Consider the following 17,916-nt stretch of genomic DNA (forward strand, 5'->3'; position numbering starts at 1 on the left):
ATGAACTAACCAAACACAAAGCTTCCACCAAGAAAAATTATCAAGCATATAGCACTGACCTAAGTTGCCCCGATTGAGCCTGAGCTGTGTAATAATAATTAATAATTAATAATAATAATTTATTAATAATTAATAATAATAATAATTAATTTAAAGCACAGCCACCACAAATTCAGACTTTTTTTTTTTTTACTTTTTTGGGGGGGGCTTTTTATGCCTTTTATTGTGATAGGACAGTAGAGCGATGACAGGAAAGAGCTGGGAGGAGAGAGGGGACCGGGATCGATGACAGGAAAGAGCTGGGAGGAGAGAGGGACCGGGATCGGCAAAGGACCTTGAGACGGGAATCGAACTCGAACTTGCGCTATATGTCATAACAAAATCATAACATAAATAACATCATAACAAGAAATAGTTTAATAGCTATGATACACTGTAAAAAATAAAAAACACAATTTGTTGAGTCAGCTTAAAATAATTTGTTCCCCTGCTGCCTTCAAATTTTAACTTTAGTCAACTAAAATAAGTTTTGTCAACTTGAAATGTTAAGTTGTACTAAGTAACAACTTAGATATTTGTGTTGGCTAAACTTAACAGATGGGTAAGTAACCCAGCTGCCTTAAAATTTTAAGTTGATTCAACTCAAATATCTAAGTTGTCACTTAGTGTAATTTAACATTTCAAGCTAAATCAACATAAATTTTTTTGAGTTGACTGAACTTAAAATTTTAAGGCAGCCAGGTTACAAATTATTTGTAATTATTAAGTTGACTCAGCAAATTGTTTTTTACAGTGTACTGGGTTTGAAATCAAATGTTTGCATTGTTATGACAGAAAACACTAGCATCTAACAATGCCTTGGGAAAAAAAATCTTGAAAAATAAAGTTTAGGCATAAACCCAAATAGGAAATAAAACAGTTATCGAATAAGCATGTGTCCTATTCTGTGTCCTAAACTGCTGAAACATTGGTGTCTCATTTTAGAGCAGTCAGTGCAATTTATGAAAGAAGTCAATTAAATCTGTAAGTAGGGGGTGGGTGTGTGAAAAAAATTCTGATGTAATTCCCTTTGTAATCACTGGCATTTTTCAAAAGTAACTGTAATTTAATTACACATTTTTTCTCACATTACATTACATTTATTTTGTAATTAAATTACGGAATTCTGTTACATGTAACTAGTTACTCCCCAACACTGATTATAAGCACGCACACTAGTTTTGTTACGACACGCATACAAACCACAATCTCACCAACACACCCACACAATTATAGCTGCATTATTTATCCAGTTGGCTCTATAATATGCAGAAGCAGAAAACAGGAATAAAGCGAGTATTTGCTTTATTGGCCAAATCTGAAAAAATGGCATCATCTGGTAAAAAATGGTACAAAATTTAATTTTAAAGCCTTGCCAACAGAATAAAAATCTATAAAAAAAATTGCATAATTTTATAGCTAAATGGCACTGTGATTAAAAATAGCAGTTTTAATGGGTTTCAATGGGGACATTTTTGTCCTTAAGGTCCTGAGAGGAACTTTTTTTTGTACCTAGTGCAAACTAGATTTATTAAAGGGGTAAAATAGTACAATTCCAATAAAAATACAAAACTGAAATGGACAAAAATGTCCAAAAGGTTGCACAAGGGATAAAGAAAGTAAAGAAAATCATACAACATTTCTTCATTAAGCAGTAGTCTACAAAATGTGGATGGTTCAAGGCTTATGCTTTGTGCTTTGGAAACATCCCATGGTGCTCCATGCCTGTGCTTTTGTGAGATGAATGAGCTAAACAAAGAGGTATTCAGTGGGAGCAAGGCAAAACTGATAAAGAATAATAAATTCTGCATTTCCCTTTTCATCAAAAGCCACCATTCATGTAAAACAGATCAGAGGCCAGAATTGTTTTTTCAGCATCAGTGCTTTATTAATGCAGCATGGACAATTATATTCTTAAAATAGTAAAACAAACAGGTAAAAAACAAATATTTCCCTCACATGTGTGATTACAAAAACTTTCTGATCACTTTTATTTTCTGTGCCAGCTTCAAGTAATGGATGCTCATATTTACTTTAAGGCCTGATAGGGCCAAACTCACACTTCACAAACTCTTCTGTGTTAAGTTTTGGATGAGTTCCCTCACAGAGTATGAGACTATTAAACAGAATTTTCTTGTTAAAGTGGAAGATTTGTCCATGTGGAACATGGAATGCCACTCCGATGTTATCCCACATGTACTCTTCTCTGGCTTTTACAGTTATTCGAATAGCTTTCATGTTACGAGACAGCCTGAAACGATGTGTTTTACAGATTGCCTGTGGACGCCAGATAATGGTGTTTTCATGGAACTTACACGCTGGTTCCTGGGTATCCTCGAGAAGGGGATACTTAGAGAACAGGTTACGTGCACGAGGCGCATGAACCACAATAGAATGCATCACTTCCTGCTTATAGACCACAGTCTCAAAAGTGCGAATGTCTGGTTCTTGCCCTGGACAGAACTGTTGTTGAAAGCTACGCATCAACTCATGGATTGACATGCTGAAACGGAAGTTCCCCATGCGAGAGGATGACAGAAAGGCTGGGGAAGTGGTGAACTTGTGCAGGAAAGGTTTTTCTGCATCACACTGTTTGGTATCCAAGTATTGCTGCTCAGCCGAAGTAACGTCATCTTTGGAAATGTCTGGGCTCCACCATACCAGATCGCGTTCTGCTGACTTGCTGCGTTTCGGCTTTTTAAATCCCTCAGAATCCCAGATGCCAAGGAATCCTTGGAGGTTAGTGTTGTGCCGAAGTTTTGTCATTTGGAAATCCACCTCCTCTGGGTATTCTGGGATTGTTTTATACAGATATTCATTCCGTATTCGCATGCTTTTGAGCTGGTTAAGCTGCAGGTGTCTCCCTTTATAGTATAGTTCGCTACATCCTCTGTCATTGGTACGTATCATCCTTTCAGGTTGAGAAAAGCTGTTTATGAGATGAAGTCACTTCTGAAATGGGAGTGTAATGACGTGTTGCACTGTAAGAATACAAATGTATATTTTGTCGTGTTAGCATTATATGCAATATTTTCAACAAATATCCACCTTATTTATCAGAGCAGAAGTAAGCTTATTTCTGGTCATGTGTGAGACTTCCGGTTCATAAGCCGCCATTGGGACATAACGAGAAGAATAATAACGTGCAGTAAACGGTAAAACTGTTTGTGTGTTCATAATTAAGATAATACATTAAAACAATATGGTAAGACACATCAGTTTGCAATACCAAGCAGCAAAACGAGTTGTCCCAGACCGGAAACCAGACATATTAAAATTCAATGGCTGCGCTTGCTGTTACCAGAAAATAAGGCGGATACTCACGGCGATACTTTTATGTCAACCATGAAAAAAAAAAATTGGAACAGACCAACACTGAGATCTGAATTATAAAATTCAAGCATGTTCTCTAGAGATATTCTTCGGCAACATTTTATAGCCTTTGTACGTTTGTGATATTTAGCACGTCTACTAGCGAGTCTTCACATGCTGTCAAAACAGTCCTAGTCACTTATTTGTTATTAATCTTCACTGGACTTTTACAAGTCACGTCGATCGAGTACCCACAAGAAATCTGCTTAAATCACATGCCTCAATAAATGTGCAGTTAAAGGCTGGAAAGTAACCGATCCCTAAGTCGTTCGTTTTATTTTTTATTTTTTTTATAAGCATTCTAGCATCCCTACCTGCCGCAAATACAAATATCGTAGCCCACTGGAAATAGCTTAATATTTTTACCTAACTCAGTTTGCGTGTGATCAGCTAATTACAGGATGTTCTTACATGAGGTAAATGCTGCTTTGGTAAAGTTAAATATTAGTCTACATTACTAAACATCCTCATATATACACTAATAAATAAATAAACAAATAAAATGAATAATAATGATAATATAAATGTATTTGGTGTCGGTGCTCAGGAAGTTGCCAAAAAATTTTCCTATTTGTAGCCAACAACCAAACATTCAGTGATGTGGGTTAAAATACTTTATCTCAGCTAAAACGTATTATTAGATTTACACTAAGAGATTACGTTATTTCAAGAAGGATCAGGTTATTTTACGTCATAATAAACGTTAGTTTATCGTGGGTAACACAGCTGGTAGTGTCTGGTTTGTCTGGAAATCGAAACTGTGGGCATTTCTAAGTTAGACAGACTAACAGACTAACATGTCCAAAGCAAGAAAAACAAATGAACAAAAGTTTCACTAAAATATTTTAAAAGCATTTCTAATAGCAGCTTGACCACATCCTTTTTTTGTACATTTTAGACAACTCTATACTTCCAAAATAATTTAATTATATATTTTTTTTCTTCTTCTAATAACAAATAAGGAATTGTGTATTACGTCGTACGTACTAATAATTATGTCTAACAGCCGAATGACAGAATCGACAGAATAGTATATTTCTTTTCTTTTTTTTCTTCTGGCTATTGAGCTTAAATAAATTATGGCAATTACTCGATCTACCATCTTAAATTAAGTGAATATGGTGATGATTAAAATAAAAGAAATAGAAATAATTATTTATAAAATAACAAATGATTATTCACTCACCAACTTGCTGTTATCCTGTCACCGTGTCCTGTGCAGTCAATCGGAGTCAGTGCAAACTGTGACGAGTCAAGAGAGAAGAGCCGTTATAGAACTAGCAGATGTAACTTCAAAATAAAAGCCTTATGCATGAATCAAGAAAAAAGTAGTGGTTAATTAATTGGTTATCATTTATAGCAAACATGCTCTGGTTCCTCCAATCTTGATAGTTTAAAGTTAATGAAGAGTGATTTCAGTTGTATTTAGCTCACTTCCATTCTTATATTTATTATGCCTGCACCATACAGTAGGTTTCATATAGAACCCCAATGAACCTTTATTCTAAGAGTGTGGGCTCAGGGGAACAACTGGCAGACCCCAAGGCATCTGTACATGACCTAGAAGGTCATCATGGCCGTAAATATGAAGGTCTGAGCTTTAGAAATTTAATATAGTAGAATGTTTTTGACTTTCTTACCATGTGTGGAAAAGTACAGCTGTTGAGAGATGTAATCTTGAAGGCTAGGGAAGAGATATAAAGGTGGAGGAAACCCTCCCTTCTTCGTCGCACTCAACAGCAACTTGTGTTTCTGTATGACTGTCTGACCTTCTTTATGAAGAATAAAACTTTAGAAAAGACAAATTGAGTGGGTTTGTCCCTTAAGCGGTGAGTCATTTTCATTTTTTGCCACAATATTCAAATGCTGCTTGAACTGAGGTGGGGTGGGCCGGGTGGGGTTGTTATAAACCATTAAAGCTTATTTGGGTTAGTGAGAATGACCACCCCGACCTCCTTTTGTCAATCACCATGTCACACCCCACCACCACACACAACTCACTACACCACACCGATCATTTACGACTCTACACGGGCAACTATACCGACTTCACGTGCTTTTACATACCACAAGGGCAGGGCCGTATTAAGACCTCACTGGGCCCCGGGGCTATGACTTACTGCAGGGCCCCCCGTCACAATAATGATATATATATATATATATATATTATATATATACACATTATATATATATATATATATATATATATACAGGATTTTTATCCTATTGATTTCTTTGCATTAAAATTTCATTTAAAAAAAACTATCCTAATAAAAACAAGCTTACTGAAGACAAGTAAACAGTCACGACTTACAATAAAACGGGAAAAAAATTAATTTAGTGATTCAGTCAAGGACAGTGAGTGATTTATTTCTAATGTTTGACACAAATGTTAACAGCATCTAGGCTGCTTTAGAGAAACAGTTCACACAAATTCTGTTGTTATTCTAAACCTGTATGAGTTTTCTTCGGCTGTTTAACGCAAAAAATATAGTTGAAACAATACTGGTAAACAAACAGTTGCTGGACCTCCCTTCATAGTATGAAAAAAAAAAACACTATTGGAGTCAGTGGGGACCAGAAATGTTGAGGAGAACACAGATATTCATACAGGTTTAGAGCAACTTGAGGGTGAGTACATCATGACAGCAACTGTCCCTTTAAAATCTCTTCATATAATGACAAGATCTCGTATTGCCTACTACTACACATGCTTTACCTTACACTACGTTCATTTTTAAGACACAAATGACTGCGTTGATGAGCAGACAGGCAGTTTAGTCACGAGCAGGTGAGCGCTGTATGAATCAAGCTGAAATCACCTTTACGCGCGTATTTGCCAAAATTAATTCTGCCTTGCTGCTTAATGTCCTTGAACGGTTAAATTTGTTTTAAACCATAACGCTTAATATGCATTTAAATAAAAGGATTAGCCTACATCATGACGCGCAAAACGATTTACATATTTCAACCAGGTTATCTCTCAACCCATAAGCGAATATACGTTCAAACACAAAAAGCAATAGGCTATACATCCAGTAAGTTTACAATGAAACTAAACTTAAATCTGTGGGAACGATGAAGCTGTGTTTTTATCTGCTCCATGTGCCATGTCCATGTCCACTTGGTTTTCCACAACTTTCACACCATCATCAGCTTTAGTAAAATAACCTAGATATGGATTTGACTAACTCATGTTTTCCCCTCTCCTCATTTTTTTTAGATAGCCCCCTTCGTTTTTAGAAAAGCTGACATGTTTACTTATCGAAGATATATTCTATTGCGTATCCTGCCATTTCCAGATTATGCCAGAACGAAGTGATGAGGGGTGAATGCGGACATTAGACACAGCAATCACCTGAGATTAGGGTGACCACCTGTCACGTTTCGCATTGTACCGCACAGCATTTTCACCCCTTGTCCCGCACGTCGCATATTGAGAAAATGCCCCTCATTTTCATTAGTCTGTTGGTTTATAATGATTATATTAAGAAAACATCCATGCGTTCTTTTATCTTTTTAAGAAAACTTTTTATTTAACCTTTTTGCGGCATAGTTTCTGCTCAAAGGATTTGCGGACCTCATCAAGGGATAGGACCACCGACGGAAATGGTTGAGCGCACACGGAAAAACACGACATTCTCCATTCACTTTAACCAATAATAATTATAAAAAAAAAAAAAATCAGACGCGACTTTCTTCTTATTTTAATAGTTCGTTAGAGGGGGTTTCTATGGCATTATTTTAATGACAAATGTCTAGAACGCATTATTGTAATGCGGTGGGCATCAAAATGCTCAGGCACAAATGTCCTTTGTCACAGGTGGATTCTCTTCACGCTCATAAAAATGACGCGCTTTATCTCGCTTGCATGTGCATTCATATGCCACTTTTCAGCAGCAGCGATGACACTTAAGGCTAAATAATAAAGGCAAAAACACGTCTTTCAGTAAACTGTTCACGATGGCCCAGTGTAGTCGGCTTCATTAACAAATGACTCTAATGAACCGTTTTTTTTTAAGTCAAAAACACAAAGCGCGGTCCAGTTCATTAACGAACTGTTTTTACATTTGTTCGTAAATCAGATAATAATTACTGCTTCTCGGCTAACTCGTCCTTTGAGAAATCTAATCCAGATATGTCTGAGATTCATCGCGTAATTCTTTGGTGATCCGATTCTCCGACCGCTCGCTCCAATTTCATCATAGGCCTTTATGCCAAATCTGACGAAACATAAACATGAAATCAATAAGAAGATGCCGATCACGGAAACTTATAGCAGAGGTAAGAATCTAGTCGTAGGTCTATTGCAGTTTTCTCGATTGTTAACAATATAACTGATTTTATTTTAGTTGGCAAATTTTCCCGAACCATTCATTCAGCTCTCAAAACAAAGACACATTTCTCAAAAAGTTTAACAATGAGTTAAACTATGTTAAACATTAGACACCAATCAGAATCTGTGCATCCTAAAAACGGAGAGAGGAGAGAAATGAACGAATCAACACGTGAATTTATACTTACACATACAGTACATTTACAGTACACAGTACCAGCACATCAGATTATGGAAATTTCACTACTCTATATGTACAGTAAATGTACAGGTTCAAACGTGTGACTGTCAAATTTTGATTTGTAACCATTTTTTTATATATACAGTAGGCCTATATGTGTACTGCATTTTTGCAGAACTGAGAAATGACTGAGATAGACCAAGAAACTACTATAGTGCTGTATACTGTAATGAAATTTGACCAAATGTGCTAAGGATGCTAACTTATTTTTTTTTTTTTTTTTTTCTGGACTGTATTGTGGTATTGTGGCCTACCAAGTTCATATACAATTCTTTGGTATTTGAACATTTTTGTGCTTTTTATCTGCTGCAAGATTACTTTACAGTGGTAAAATGAAAATCTATTTTTCCCAAAAGTTAATTGCGGATTTATACATCTGTATCTGTTTTTTGTAATAGTGTTATTGATCTCATGAGTGTTCATTGGTAGGAAAGTCTTAAGAACACTTGTGATATTCTAGATTGAAAATTTTGAAAGACAAATTTATGCTGGCATGTCTTAAAGTCTTGTTTAAAAACATAAATAGTTTGGTCAGGTGTTCTAGATGTTTGCTAAAGTGTTGCTAGTTGGCTGCTAGAATATTCTGGGTGGTTGCTAGGCTCTTGCTATGCAGTTGCTGGGGTGTTGCTAGAGTACATGTTTGATGTGTGTTGTGGATGATTACAGACATTCCCACCTCTGTTAATAAAATCAAACATTGTTTTCAAAACTGATCCAGTTTCAGTGATTTGATATTATTGTATTTCTTTCTAATGTTAGGAAATTCAAATGTTTTTGTTGCTCTTAAACTTGTACTAAAATGTGATTTATCCCATCTAAGTGGCCTAATAGAACTGCATGTCTTCTTTAGTGATAGAAGCTCAGAAATATTTATAACCTATTGAAGTTTTTTCTGTTTTGTATTAACTTGGTGCCGTGATGGATATTGAAATGTTATTTATTTTTCATTTTAAACAGTATAGATGATTACCTAATGGTAATGCAATATTTGTGAACACAGCTGTTTATGTCAGACTATAAATCCCCTAAAACTATGCATGGGGGCTTTGGTGTTGCCACCCCTCATAGACCCCATGCCACCCCTTTGCCACCCTAAAAATTATTTTCTAGATTCGCCCCTGAATGGATGTAATCAGTATTTGCATAGCATTACAGTAGAAAATGTAAAATTGTCCCAGAAAATTGTCACTGTACATTCTTATTATATATATGTGGTGGGTTTCCAGAAGTAAATTTTTATTAAAAGTAATACTTTCCCTTTTTGTGTCACATAATTTTTTTTATGTTTTCCAATAAACATTTTAAGCATGTTTTACCACATTTGTTTTAATACTTTTTTAATGCCGTTTTAATGCTGCAATAGAATTGTTCTCTGCAGCAAAATGTCTTGCAGGTCAAGGGGGTCGAATTATTTTGATTGCAACTGTCTATACATTGCATTACTGTAAATAAAGGCCTGACAATAAAATGAGGAAACAAATGATCAGGCAGACTTAAAGGCAGCATTTCACGTCTCTAATGTTGCTGTTCTAACAAGTCATTAATAATTCTGTTGCAATGATATCCAATAATAAGGCCAACTCTTGTCTGCACTTCACATGTGGGGAATTCCAGCAATTACTAACATTTTGTTTTCATCTGTATAGGCAAATAAAAGTACATTTTCTGGTGAAAAGAAAGTGAAAGACCAAAGCTATTCAGTTAAATGACTTCTGGAGTCCCCAAAGGTCCCCATCCAACAGGCATGTATTATCATGACGAAGCATGCTTCAAAAAGAATAAAGGACATTCCTACTCAGCTTCATAAAAGTGTGAAAATGAACCCACAGATCAGTAGCACAATCCTCAAGTGATTTATTATGTTTAAATTGTGTTTTATAATTTAAACAGCAAATAATAGTGTTGGTTGTGTCATGTGTGGAAGTTATATAACACCACACCACTTCTACAAATAATGATTTCAGAAGAATCCAGAATAAATTAAGCTTAACATTTATTTACCAGACAAAATTATACATGTCAATCAAAATGAAAACATCTAAATTCATTGAAATTGGTTACACAACTGATCAGCATGAAACACAGACTATATTTTGAGAGTAAAGTTTTAAGTCAAAAGGTCAGGATACAGGCAATAGAGAGATGCTTTGGCAAGTTGTTTACAGATGCTTCCTTGAGCAGTTTGCCAGTTCTCTTTGAACAGCTCAATCAAAACAGAGAACCATAAATTCAAAGCAATACAAACTTTTACTAGGTAATTTTGTGTGACCTGAAGGGTCACATCTAATCTGGGGTAAGAAAATAACATTTGCCAGAGACCTTAGCAGGGTCACATCCTCCATCAGCAGAACCAGAACAGAATTCTCTATAGTTTGAGACCTTTATTCTTGTCTATACTTACATGGGAATGAGACCATCTTTCCAATTACACCAGAACATTCATAATGGTACCAAACATGATATAAGCATTTTTGGGCAACTTTTAGTGACTTAGTCAATAAAAAAAGTTACACATTGGTCCTTAGTGGACAAAAATGTCCATGTCAAAAAACTGTCATAAAAATTTGAAGCTACGGAGCACGGACTTAAGTTTGGTCTCATTTTAAAGAAGACCCATGGGAGATTATTGTTGAAGTAGAAAAAGTTTAAAAAGTGAAACCAAGTTATAGAGGTTTAGGTTTATGAAAATGCTTTATGAACAAAATTTTATATAAAATATATATTTTATTAAATATGTTGAAATATGTCTAAACTTGCTAGAAAAGCAAAGCCATGAATCTAAACAAGTTGTGTTCCAAATTTGAGGTTGATATCTCAACAAATGAGCTTTCAGAAAGATTTTGTTTGGGCACAATACCAAATTTTCTGCATTAGATGCCAGGAAAACTCCGGTGGTGCACACAGTGGTTGGATTTGTGATTTGCAGTGGAGTTTTCTCTCTCAGATATTACAAGCACACACACTATTTTTGTTATGACACACATACAAACCACACTCTGACATCCATACCAACACACCCACACAATTATAGCGGCATTATTTATCCAGCTGGCTCTATAATATGCAGAAGGAGAAAACAAGAATAAAGCGAGTATTTGCCAAATCTGAAAAAATGGCACCATCTGGTAAAAAATGGTACAAAATTTAATTTTGAAGCCTTGCCAACAGAATGAAAGTCTGTTAACAAAAATTGCATCATTTTACAACTAAATGGCACTGTGATTAAAAATAGCAGTTTTAATGGGTTTCATTTTTGTCTATAAGGTCCTGAGAGGAGCTATTTTTTTGTATCTAGTGCAAAATAGATTTATTAAAGAGGAGAAGTAGTAAAATTCCAATAAAAATACACACATGTGCCAAAATTTATGCAGCTGGCAATATATATTTTTTTTATTTGAAATGGATAAAAATGTCCAAAAGGTAACACAAGGGATAAAGAAAGTAAAGAAAATCACTACATTTCTTCATTAAGCAGTAGTCTACAAAATGTAGCATGGTTCAAGGTTTGTGCTTTAGTGCTGTTGTGAGATGAATGAGCTAAACAAAGAGGTATTCAGTGGAAGCAAGGCAAAAATGATAAACAATAAATTCTGCATCTCTCTTTCCATCAAAAGCCACCATTCATGTAAAACAGGTCAGAGGCCAGAATTGTTTTTTCAGCATTAATGCTTTATTAATGCAGCATGGACAATTAAAAAAAAGTACAGGTAAAAAAAATATATATATATTTTGCCCACATGTGTGATTACAAAAACTTTCTGATCACTTTTATTTTCTGTGCCAGCTTCAAGTAACGGATGCTCATATTTTCTTTAAGGCCTGATAGGGCCAAACTCACACTTCACAAACTTTTCTGTGTTAAGTTTTGGATAAGCTCCCTCACAGAGTCTGAGACTCTCAAACAGAATTTCCTCATTAAAGTGGAAGATTTGTCCATGTGGAACATGGAATGCCACTGCGATGTTATCCCACATGTACTCTTTTCTGGCTTTTACAGGTATCGGAATAGCTTTCATGTCACGAGACAGCCTGAAACGATGTGTTTTACAGATTGCCTGTGGACGCCAGATAATGGTGTCTTCATGGAACACACACGCTGGATCCTGGGTATCCTCGAGAAGGGGATACTCAGAAAACAGGTTACGTGCATGAGGCGCGTGAACCACAATAGAATGCATCACTTCCTGCTTATAGACCACAGTCTCAAAGGTGCGAATGTCGGGCTTCTGGTCTGGACAGAACTGTTGTTGAAAGCTACACATCAGCTTATCGATCGGCATGCTGAAACGGAAGTTCCCCATGCGAGAGGATGACAGAAAGGCTGGGGAAGTGGTGAACCTGTGCAGGAAAGGTTTTTCTGCATAACACTGTTGGGTATCCAAGTATTGCTTCTCAGCCGAAGTAATGTCCTTTTTGGAAATGTCTGGGCTCCACCATACCAGATCGTGTTTTGCTGAGTCGCTGGGTATCGGCTTTGTAAATCCCTGAGAATTCCAAATGCCAAGGAGTCCTTTAAAGTTAGTGTTATGCCGAAGTTTTGTCACTCTGAATTCCACCTCCTTAGGGTATTGTGGGATTTTTTTATACAGATAGGCATTCTGTATTTGCTTGCTTTTGAGCTGGTTAAGCCACAGGTGACTCCCACTATAGTATAGTTCTTCATGTCCTCTGTCATTTATACGTAACATCCTTTCAGGTTGAGAAACGCTGTTTATGAGATGAAGTCACTTCTGAAATGAAATACAAATTTCTGAACATTAATCATTGATTGTTAGTCTTTATCCACCTGTTTCTTGCGGTTTCTTATTAAAATCCATTAATAACACACTGTAACGCAGTGTTGCAACGTAATAAGCGTAATAAATAATATCATAAAAATAATAGAAAAAAATAAATATAAAAAATTTACTTCAGCCAGAAATGACCTTTTACTCTGGTAAAAGAAATATTCAGTGATATCTTCAAAAGGTTAGGTTAGGTTTTCCCCCGCGCTCCCCTACTGTGCCATGTTAATCATAATAAAACCGAAAAAGTGAAATTACACACAAAAGATTGTTCTACATTTCTACATTGTTCCAGGGGGGGGTTCATTTGTGGTCCTTGCCACCCCGAGTCAATGTGCCCCCTTTTACAACCTCTCCCCTCCTTGCTGAAGTTGTGCTTTCGAAAGTGAAGATTGAAAAAATAGCGCGCATACAATAACCACTGCACGCTTTCCCTTCTGCACGCGATCACAGATTGCATTAACCACAAACACCACAGAGCCCCCCACCCCCAACGTGATTTGTGCCCCCTTAAAAATTTAAATATTAATTTAAAATTAAATATTAATTAAAAAATTTTGAATAATAATGATAATATAAATATATTTGGTGTCGGTGCTCAGGAAGTTGCCAAAAATTTTCCTATTTGTAGCTAACAACCAAATTAACATTCAGTAATGTGGGTTAAAATACTTCATCTCAGCTAAAACGTATTATTAGATTTACACTAAAAGATTACGTTATTTCAAGAAGGAACAGGTTATTTTACGTCATAATAAACGTTAGTTTATTATCAATTAAAAATGCTGCTTTGGTAACGTTAATTATTAGCCTACATTACTAAACATCCTCATAAGTAAATAAATAAAATGAATAATAATGATAATATAACTGTATTTGGTGTCGGTGCTCAGGAAGTTCGACAGAATAGTATATTTCTTTTCTTTTTTTCTTCTGGCTATTGAGTTTAAATAATTTATGGCAATTACTAGATCTACCATCTTAAATTAAGTGAACTTTTCTCCTCTGTAGTAAAAATGGTGATGATTAAAATAAAAGAAATAGCAATAATTATTTATAAAATAACAAATGATTATTTACTCACCAACTTGCTGTTATCCTGTCACCGTGTCTTGTGCAGTCAATCGGAGTCAGTGCAAACTATGAGGAGTCAAAAGAGTTTCTTGAAGAGCCCTTATGAAACTAGCAGATTCAAAATAAACTTCAAAATAAAAGCCCTATGCCTGAATGAAGAAAATGAGTGGTTAATTAGTTGGTTGTCATTTATAGCAGACATGCTCTGGTTCCTCCAATCTCGAGAGTTTAAAGTTAATGAAGAGTGATTTCAGTTGTATTTAGCTCACTTCCATTCTTATATTTATTATGCCTGCACCATACAGTAGAGTGTTTTTTAAAGAAAGAAAGAAAGATCTTTTTAAAATAATCTTTTTTTCTCCTTACATAGAACCTTTTTGGCATAAAGAGTTCTTTGGAGTTGAGTAAAGAACCTTTTTTTCTAAGAGTGTGGCAGACCCGAAGGCATCTGTCCATGACCTAGAAGGTCATCATGCCTTAAATATGAGAGTCCAAACTTTAGAAGTTTGATATAGTAGAATGTGTTTTTGACTTTCTTACCAAAAAGTACAGAGAAGTCCACTTTCAGAACAACAATTTACAAAAAAATTACTCATCCACTTGTCATCCAAGATGTTCATGTCTTTCTGTCTTCAGCTGTGAAGAAATTATGGTTTTTGAGGAAAGCATTTCAGGATTTTTCTCCATATAATGGACTTTATTGGTGTCCCGATTTTGAACTTCCAAAATGTAGTTTAAATGCAGCTTCAAAGGGATCTAATAATATTGACAGAATTTAAAGGCTATGAATTGTGTTATATAAAATTACTGAATAAGAAATACACTTAAAAAATGTTAAATATCATTTCCAAGCATTTATAGCATCAATTACAGAGCTTGTAAATAGTCATGTAATGTAAATTGAGCTTCCATTTTAATGAATTATATGCAGTAATAAACAACATTTAAACAAGAGCTTCACAATTCTGGATAAACTGAGAATCTCAGTTGTTTTTAATAAATTGGAGACCATGATTCTCTCCCGATTCTGGAGAAAAAAAGATTAGAAAACTAAACAAAATTTTGTAATTTACTAGTGGTTCTCACAAAATGTCCATTGCTTAAGTCTTTTAAAAACATATATTCATTTAAACAAAATTAAACAAAAAAATTCAATGAAGGAGTCAGTGTTTGACTATTGGAATCTCCTGAATGAATGAATGAATGAACAAACGTTTTTTTAAACGGGCAGTTGTCGCCACCTCTTGGCAGAAGAGGCGGTGGTGACAACTGACAACAACAACACCGCCCCCCCCATATTAAGATAATATATAACATATGCTAAATATAATATTCAGTCATAATATATTGTACGACTGAAAAGCATGCTATTCATCACAAGCAGTCACCCGTTTGGTCAAATGTACTTTAAATTATGAAGGTCTTGGCCCATCTAAAAAAAAAAAAGACACAAAAACCAATAATGGTTTCAGCCAAGCAAAGACATTTGTGACTTACAAGCAAAGAAACTTGTGACTTAAACTTGACTTACTACTAGTGACCTTTTGACACACAACAGCATAGTTTGCATAGTGTAAACAACAGTAAGTCAACAGATAGACACACCCCTTACAGAGACACACAGACTGCCAGACTCTGTTCATATGATAATAAGGACAGATCTAGAACAGGTAAGGCTCCATAGCTCAGTGGTTAGAGCACTGGTCTTGTAAACCAGGGGTCGCGAGTTCGATCCTCGCTGGGGCCTGATTAATACCCGAGGGACACTTTTGAACCACTACCAAAACATTTACAGACATAAATGGTTGTCAATAGCAGCATATCACTCAGATAGATCTGATAATGGTTCATCACTGCCAAAGTCATTAAGGTCTTCATATGCATAATTTCACACTAAGTGTGTGATATATATAAAAAAAACATGAATAATTTGGAAATAGGAAATTAACCATAATAGGCCAAAACTGTTTGGGATAGATTTTTTTTTTCATTGCTCTGATTTACATCTGTGTGTGTAGTTTTCTCTTATAGGAAATATGTAGGTGAAATCTACTATATGGAAAAGGCACATTATTACTTAAAACTTTCACTTCTTAAATATCCATTTATAAATATCCAAAAAGTATATATATATAAAAAACAAGCATTTAGGAAAAAATTAAAACACTGCCGTGAAAAAAACCAATCATGTCTGTTTTTTTTTCTATTATAATCTGTATAGCACAATTATAATGTGCTAGGATTGGATGAGCAATAGCGTTACGCAGATAAAAGGATGTAATTTGTGAAAGATTAGTCATTTGCCATTCCTCCTAAACTTTAAAGTTTAAACAATCAAAGCTACAGGGAAATGTTAGACAAACCCTTCGAAGTCCTACACAGGGTTTTTCATATGTACCTTTCATATGGTAATAAGGACACCACTAGAACAGGTAAGGCTCCATAGCTCAGTGGTTAGAGCACTGGTCTTGTAAACCAGGGGTCGTGAGTTCGATCCTCGCTGGGGCCTGATTACTACCTAAAGGATGCTTTTGAGCCACTACCAAAACACAAATTTACAGACGTAAATGGTTGTCAATAAAAGAGAATCACTCAAATAGATATGATAATTGTTCATCACTGCAAAAGTCACCAAAGACTTCAGACTATATGCATAATTTCACACTAAGTGTGATTATATTAAAATATATAAAATTATATAAAAAATATTAATAATTTGAAATTGACCATAATAGGCCAAAACTTTTTGGGACAGATTTTTTTTTTTCATCGCTCTGATTTACATCTGTGTGTGTAGTCTTCTCTTATTAGGAAATATATAGGTGAAATCTAATATATGGTAAAGGCACATTATTACTTAAAACTTTTACTTCATAAATATCCATTTAGTTTAAAAAAGTATATATAAAAAACAAGCATATAGGAAAAAAATGAAAACATTGCCATGGAAAAAAAATCACAGCTGTTTTTTTTCTATTATAATCTGTATAGCACAATTATAATGTGCTAGGATTGGATAACCAATGGAGTTACACAGATAGAAGAATGCTATTTGTGACAGATGAATCACCTGTCATTCCTCCTAAACTTTAAACAATCAAAGCTACAGGGAAATGTCAGACACACCCTTTGAAGTCCTACACAGGGTTTTTCATATGGTAATAAGGACAGCCTTAGAACAGGTCTGGCTCTGTAGTTCAGTGGTTAGAGCACTGGTCTTGTAAACCAGGGGTTGTGAGTTTGACCCTTGCTTAGCCTAACAGTTAGCCTTTCCTTAGTCTAGCTTAGCCAGACCTTCAGACTGCAGTTGGAAGTTTGTTCATGGCATAGAGTTCAATGAAATTAATGACCATAGTTAGCTAATGATGGTTTTGGGAAACACACCCCTGGTAAGTTTCCCAGCATAAATTGCCAGAGTGCCTGAGCTTGAGCTATGGTAAATTTGCTTTATGGAACCAAATTAACTGACAATAAGTCAGACTAACTGAAATAAGCCTGACTAATTTGGTAAAGTTGTTTTATGAAACAGGCCCCAGCTCTGATATGAAGTGTTCAACTCTGAGTAAACAAAAACTGAAAGTTAAGAAACATCACAGATATTCAGCCATCCTAAAAAAGGGCAAATATAGCAAGTCTCTCAATTAGATAACTAATTATTTTCCAATCTGGTTAGATGGTGTAGAAGATGTAAAACCAAATATTAAGCAGCACGGCTGTTTTCAGTGTTGATAATAAGAAGAAATGTTTCTTGAGCACCAAGTTTCTTGAGCACCAAACCAGCATATTAGAATAACTTTTTTTTTGACTTTGTAATCTTTAATCAAAATGTCATAACTTGCTCCTCTTGAGATATGACTGACTTGATGTCTGTGACGTATACATGACTGTCCTGACTAGTGCTCACTTCTGGTATGCCAGACACACCCCTTACAGAAGCACAAAGATTGTCAATACCTTTCATATGGTAATAAGGATGGTACAAGAGCAGGTGAGGCTCCATAGCTCAGTGGTTAGAGCACTGGTCTTGTAAACCAGGGGTCGCGAGTTCAATTCTCGCTGGGGCCTATAAA

The 17,916-nt window shown here is 35.3% G+C and overlaps 2 protein-coding genes and 3 non-coding genes across 6 annotated transcripts; 3 read left to right on the forward strand and 2 right to left on the reverse strand.

Moving 5' to 3' along the window:
* Positions 1-1,902: 1,902 nt before the first annotated feature.
* On the reverse strand, positions 1,903-13,905 carry si:ch211-197h24.8 (uncharacterized). 2 transcript variants are annotated; one of them, XM_051130670.1, is made up of 2 exons: positions 13,857-13,905; positions 1,903-3,020 (listed from the first exon to the last, which is right to left on the reverse strand). In XM_051130670.1, exon 2 carries the CDS (start codon positions 2,947-2,949, stop codon positions 2,074-2,076), a length of 876 nt encoding a protein of 291 aa, XP_050986627.1. In that variant the 5' UTR covers positions 2,950-3,020; positions 13,857-13,905; the 3' UTR covers positions 1,903-2,073. The 2 variants fall into 2 exon arrangements, with proteins under 2 accessions (XP_050986627.1, XP_050986626.1); XM_051130669.1 differs by lacking the exon at positions 13,857-13,905 and adding an exon at positions 4,598-4,675.
* LOC127178042 (uncharacterized) lies at positions 11,684-17,894 on the reverse strand. The gene is made up of 2 exons (XM_051130671.1): positions 17,801-17,894; positions 11,684-12,718 (listed from the first exon to the last, which is right to left on the reverse strand). The coding sequence occupies exon 2, from the start codon at positions 12,674-12,676 to the stop codon at positions 11,801-11,803; it is 876 nt and encodes a 291-aa protein (XP_050986628.1). The 5' UTR covers positions 12,677-12,718; positions 17,801-17,894; the 3' UTR covers positions 11,684-11,800.
* On the forward strand, positions 15,521-15,593 carry trnat-ugu (transfer RNA threonine (anticodon UGU)). The gene has a single exon. It is a non-coding gene; the product is annotated as a tRNA-Thr (tRNA).
* Positions 16,283-16,355, forward strand: trnat-ugu (transfer RNA threonine (anticodon UGU)). Its single transcript has one exon. It is a non-coding gene; the product is annotated as a tRNA-Thr (tRNA).
* Positions 17,839-17,911, forward strand: trnat-ugu (transfer RNA threonine (anticodon UGU)). The gene has a single exon. It is a non-coding gene; the product is annotated as a tRNA-Thr (tRNA).
* The last annotated feature ends 5 nt before the right edge of the window (positions 17,912-17,916 follow it).

Source organism: Labeo rohita, chromosome 16 (genome assembly GCF_022985175.1).
Source record: "Labeo rohita strain BAU-BD-2019 chromosome 16, IGBB_LRoh.1.0, whole genome shotgun sequence".
NCBI lineage: Eukaryota > Metazoa > Chordata > Actinopteri > Cypriniformes > Cyprinidae > Labeo > Labeo rohita.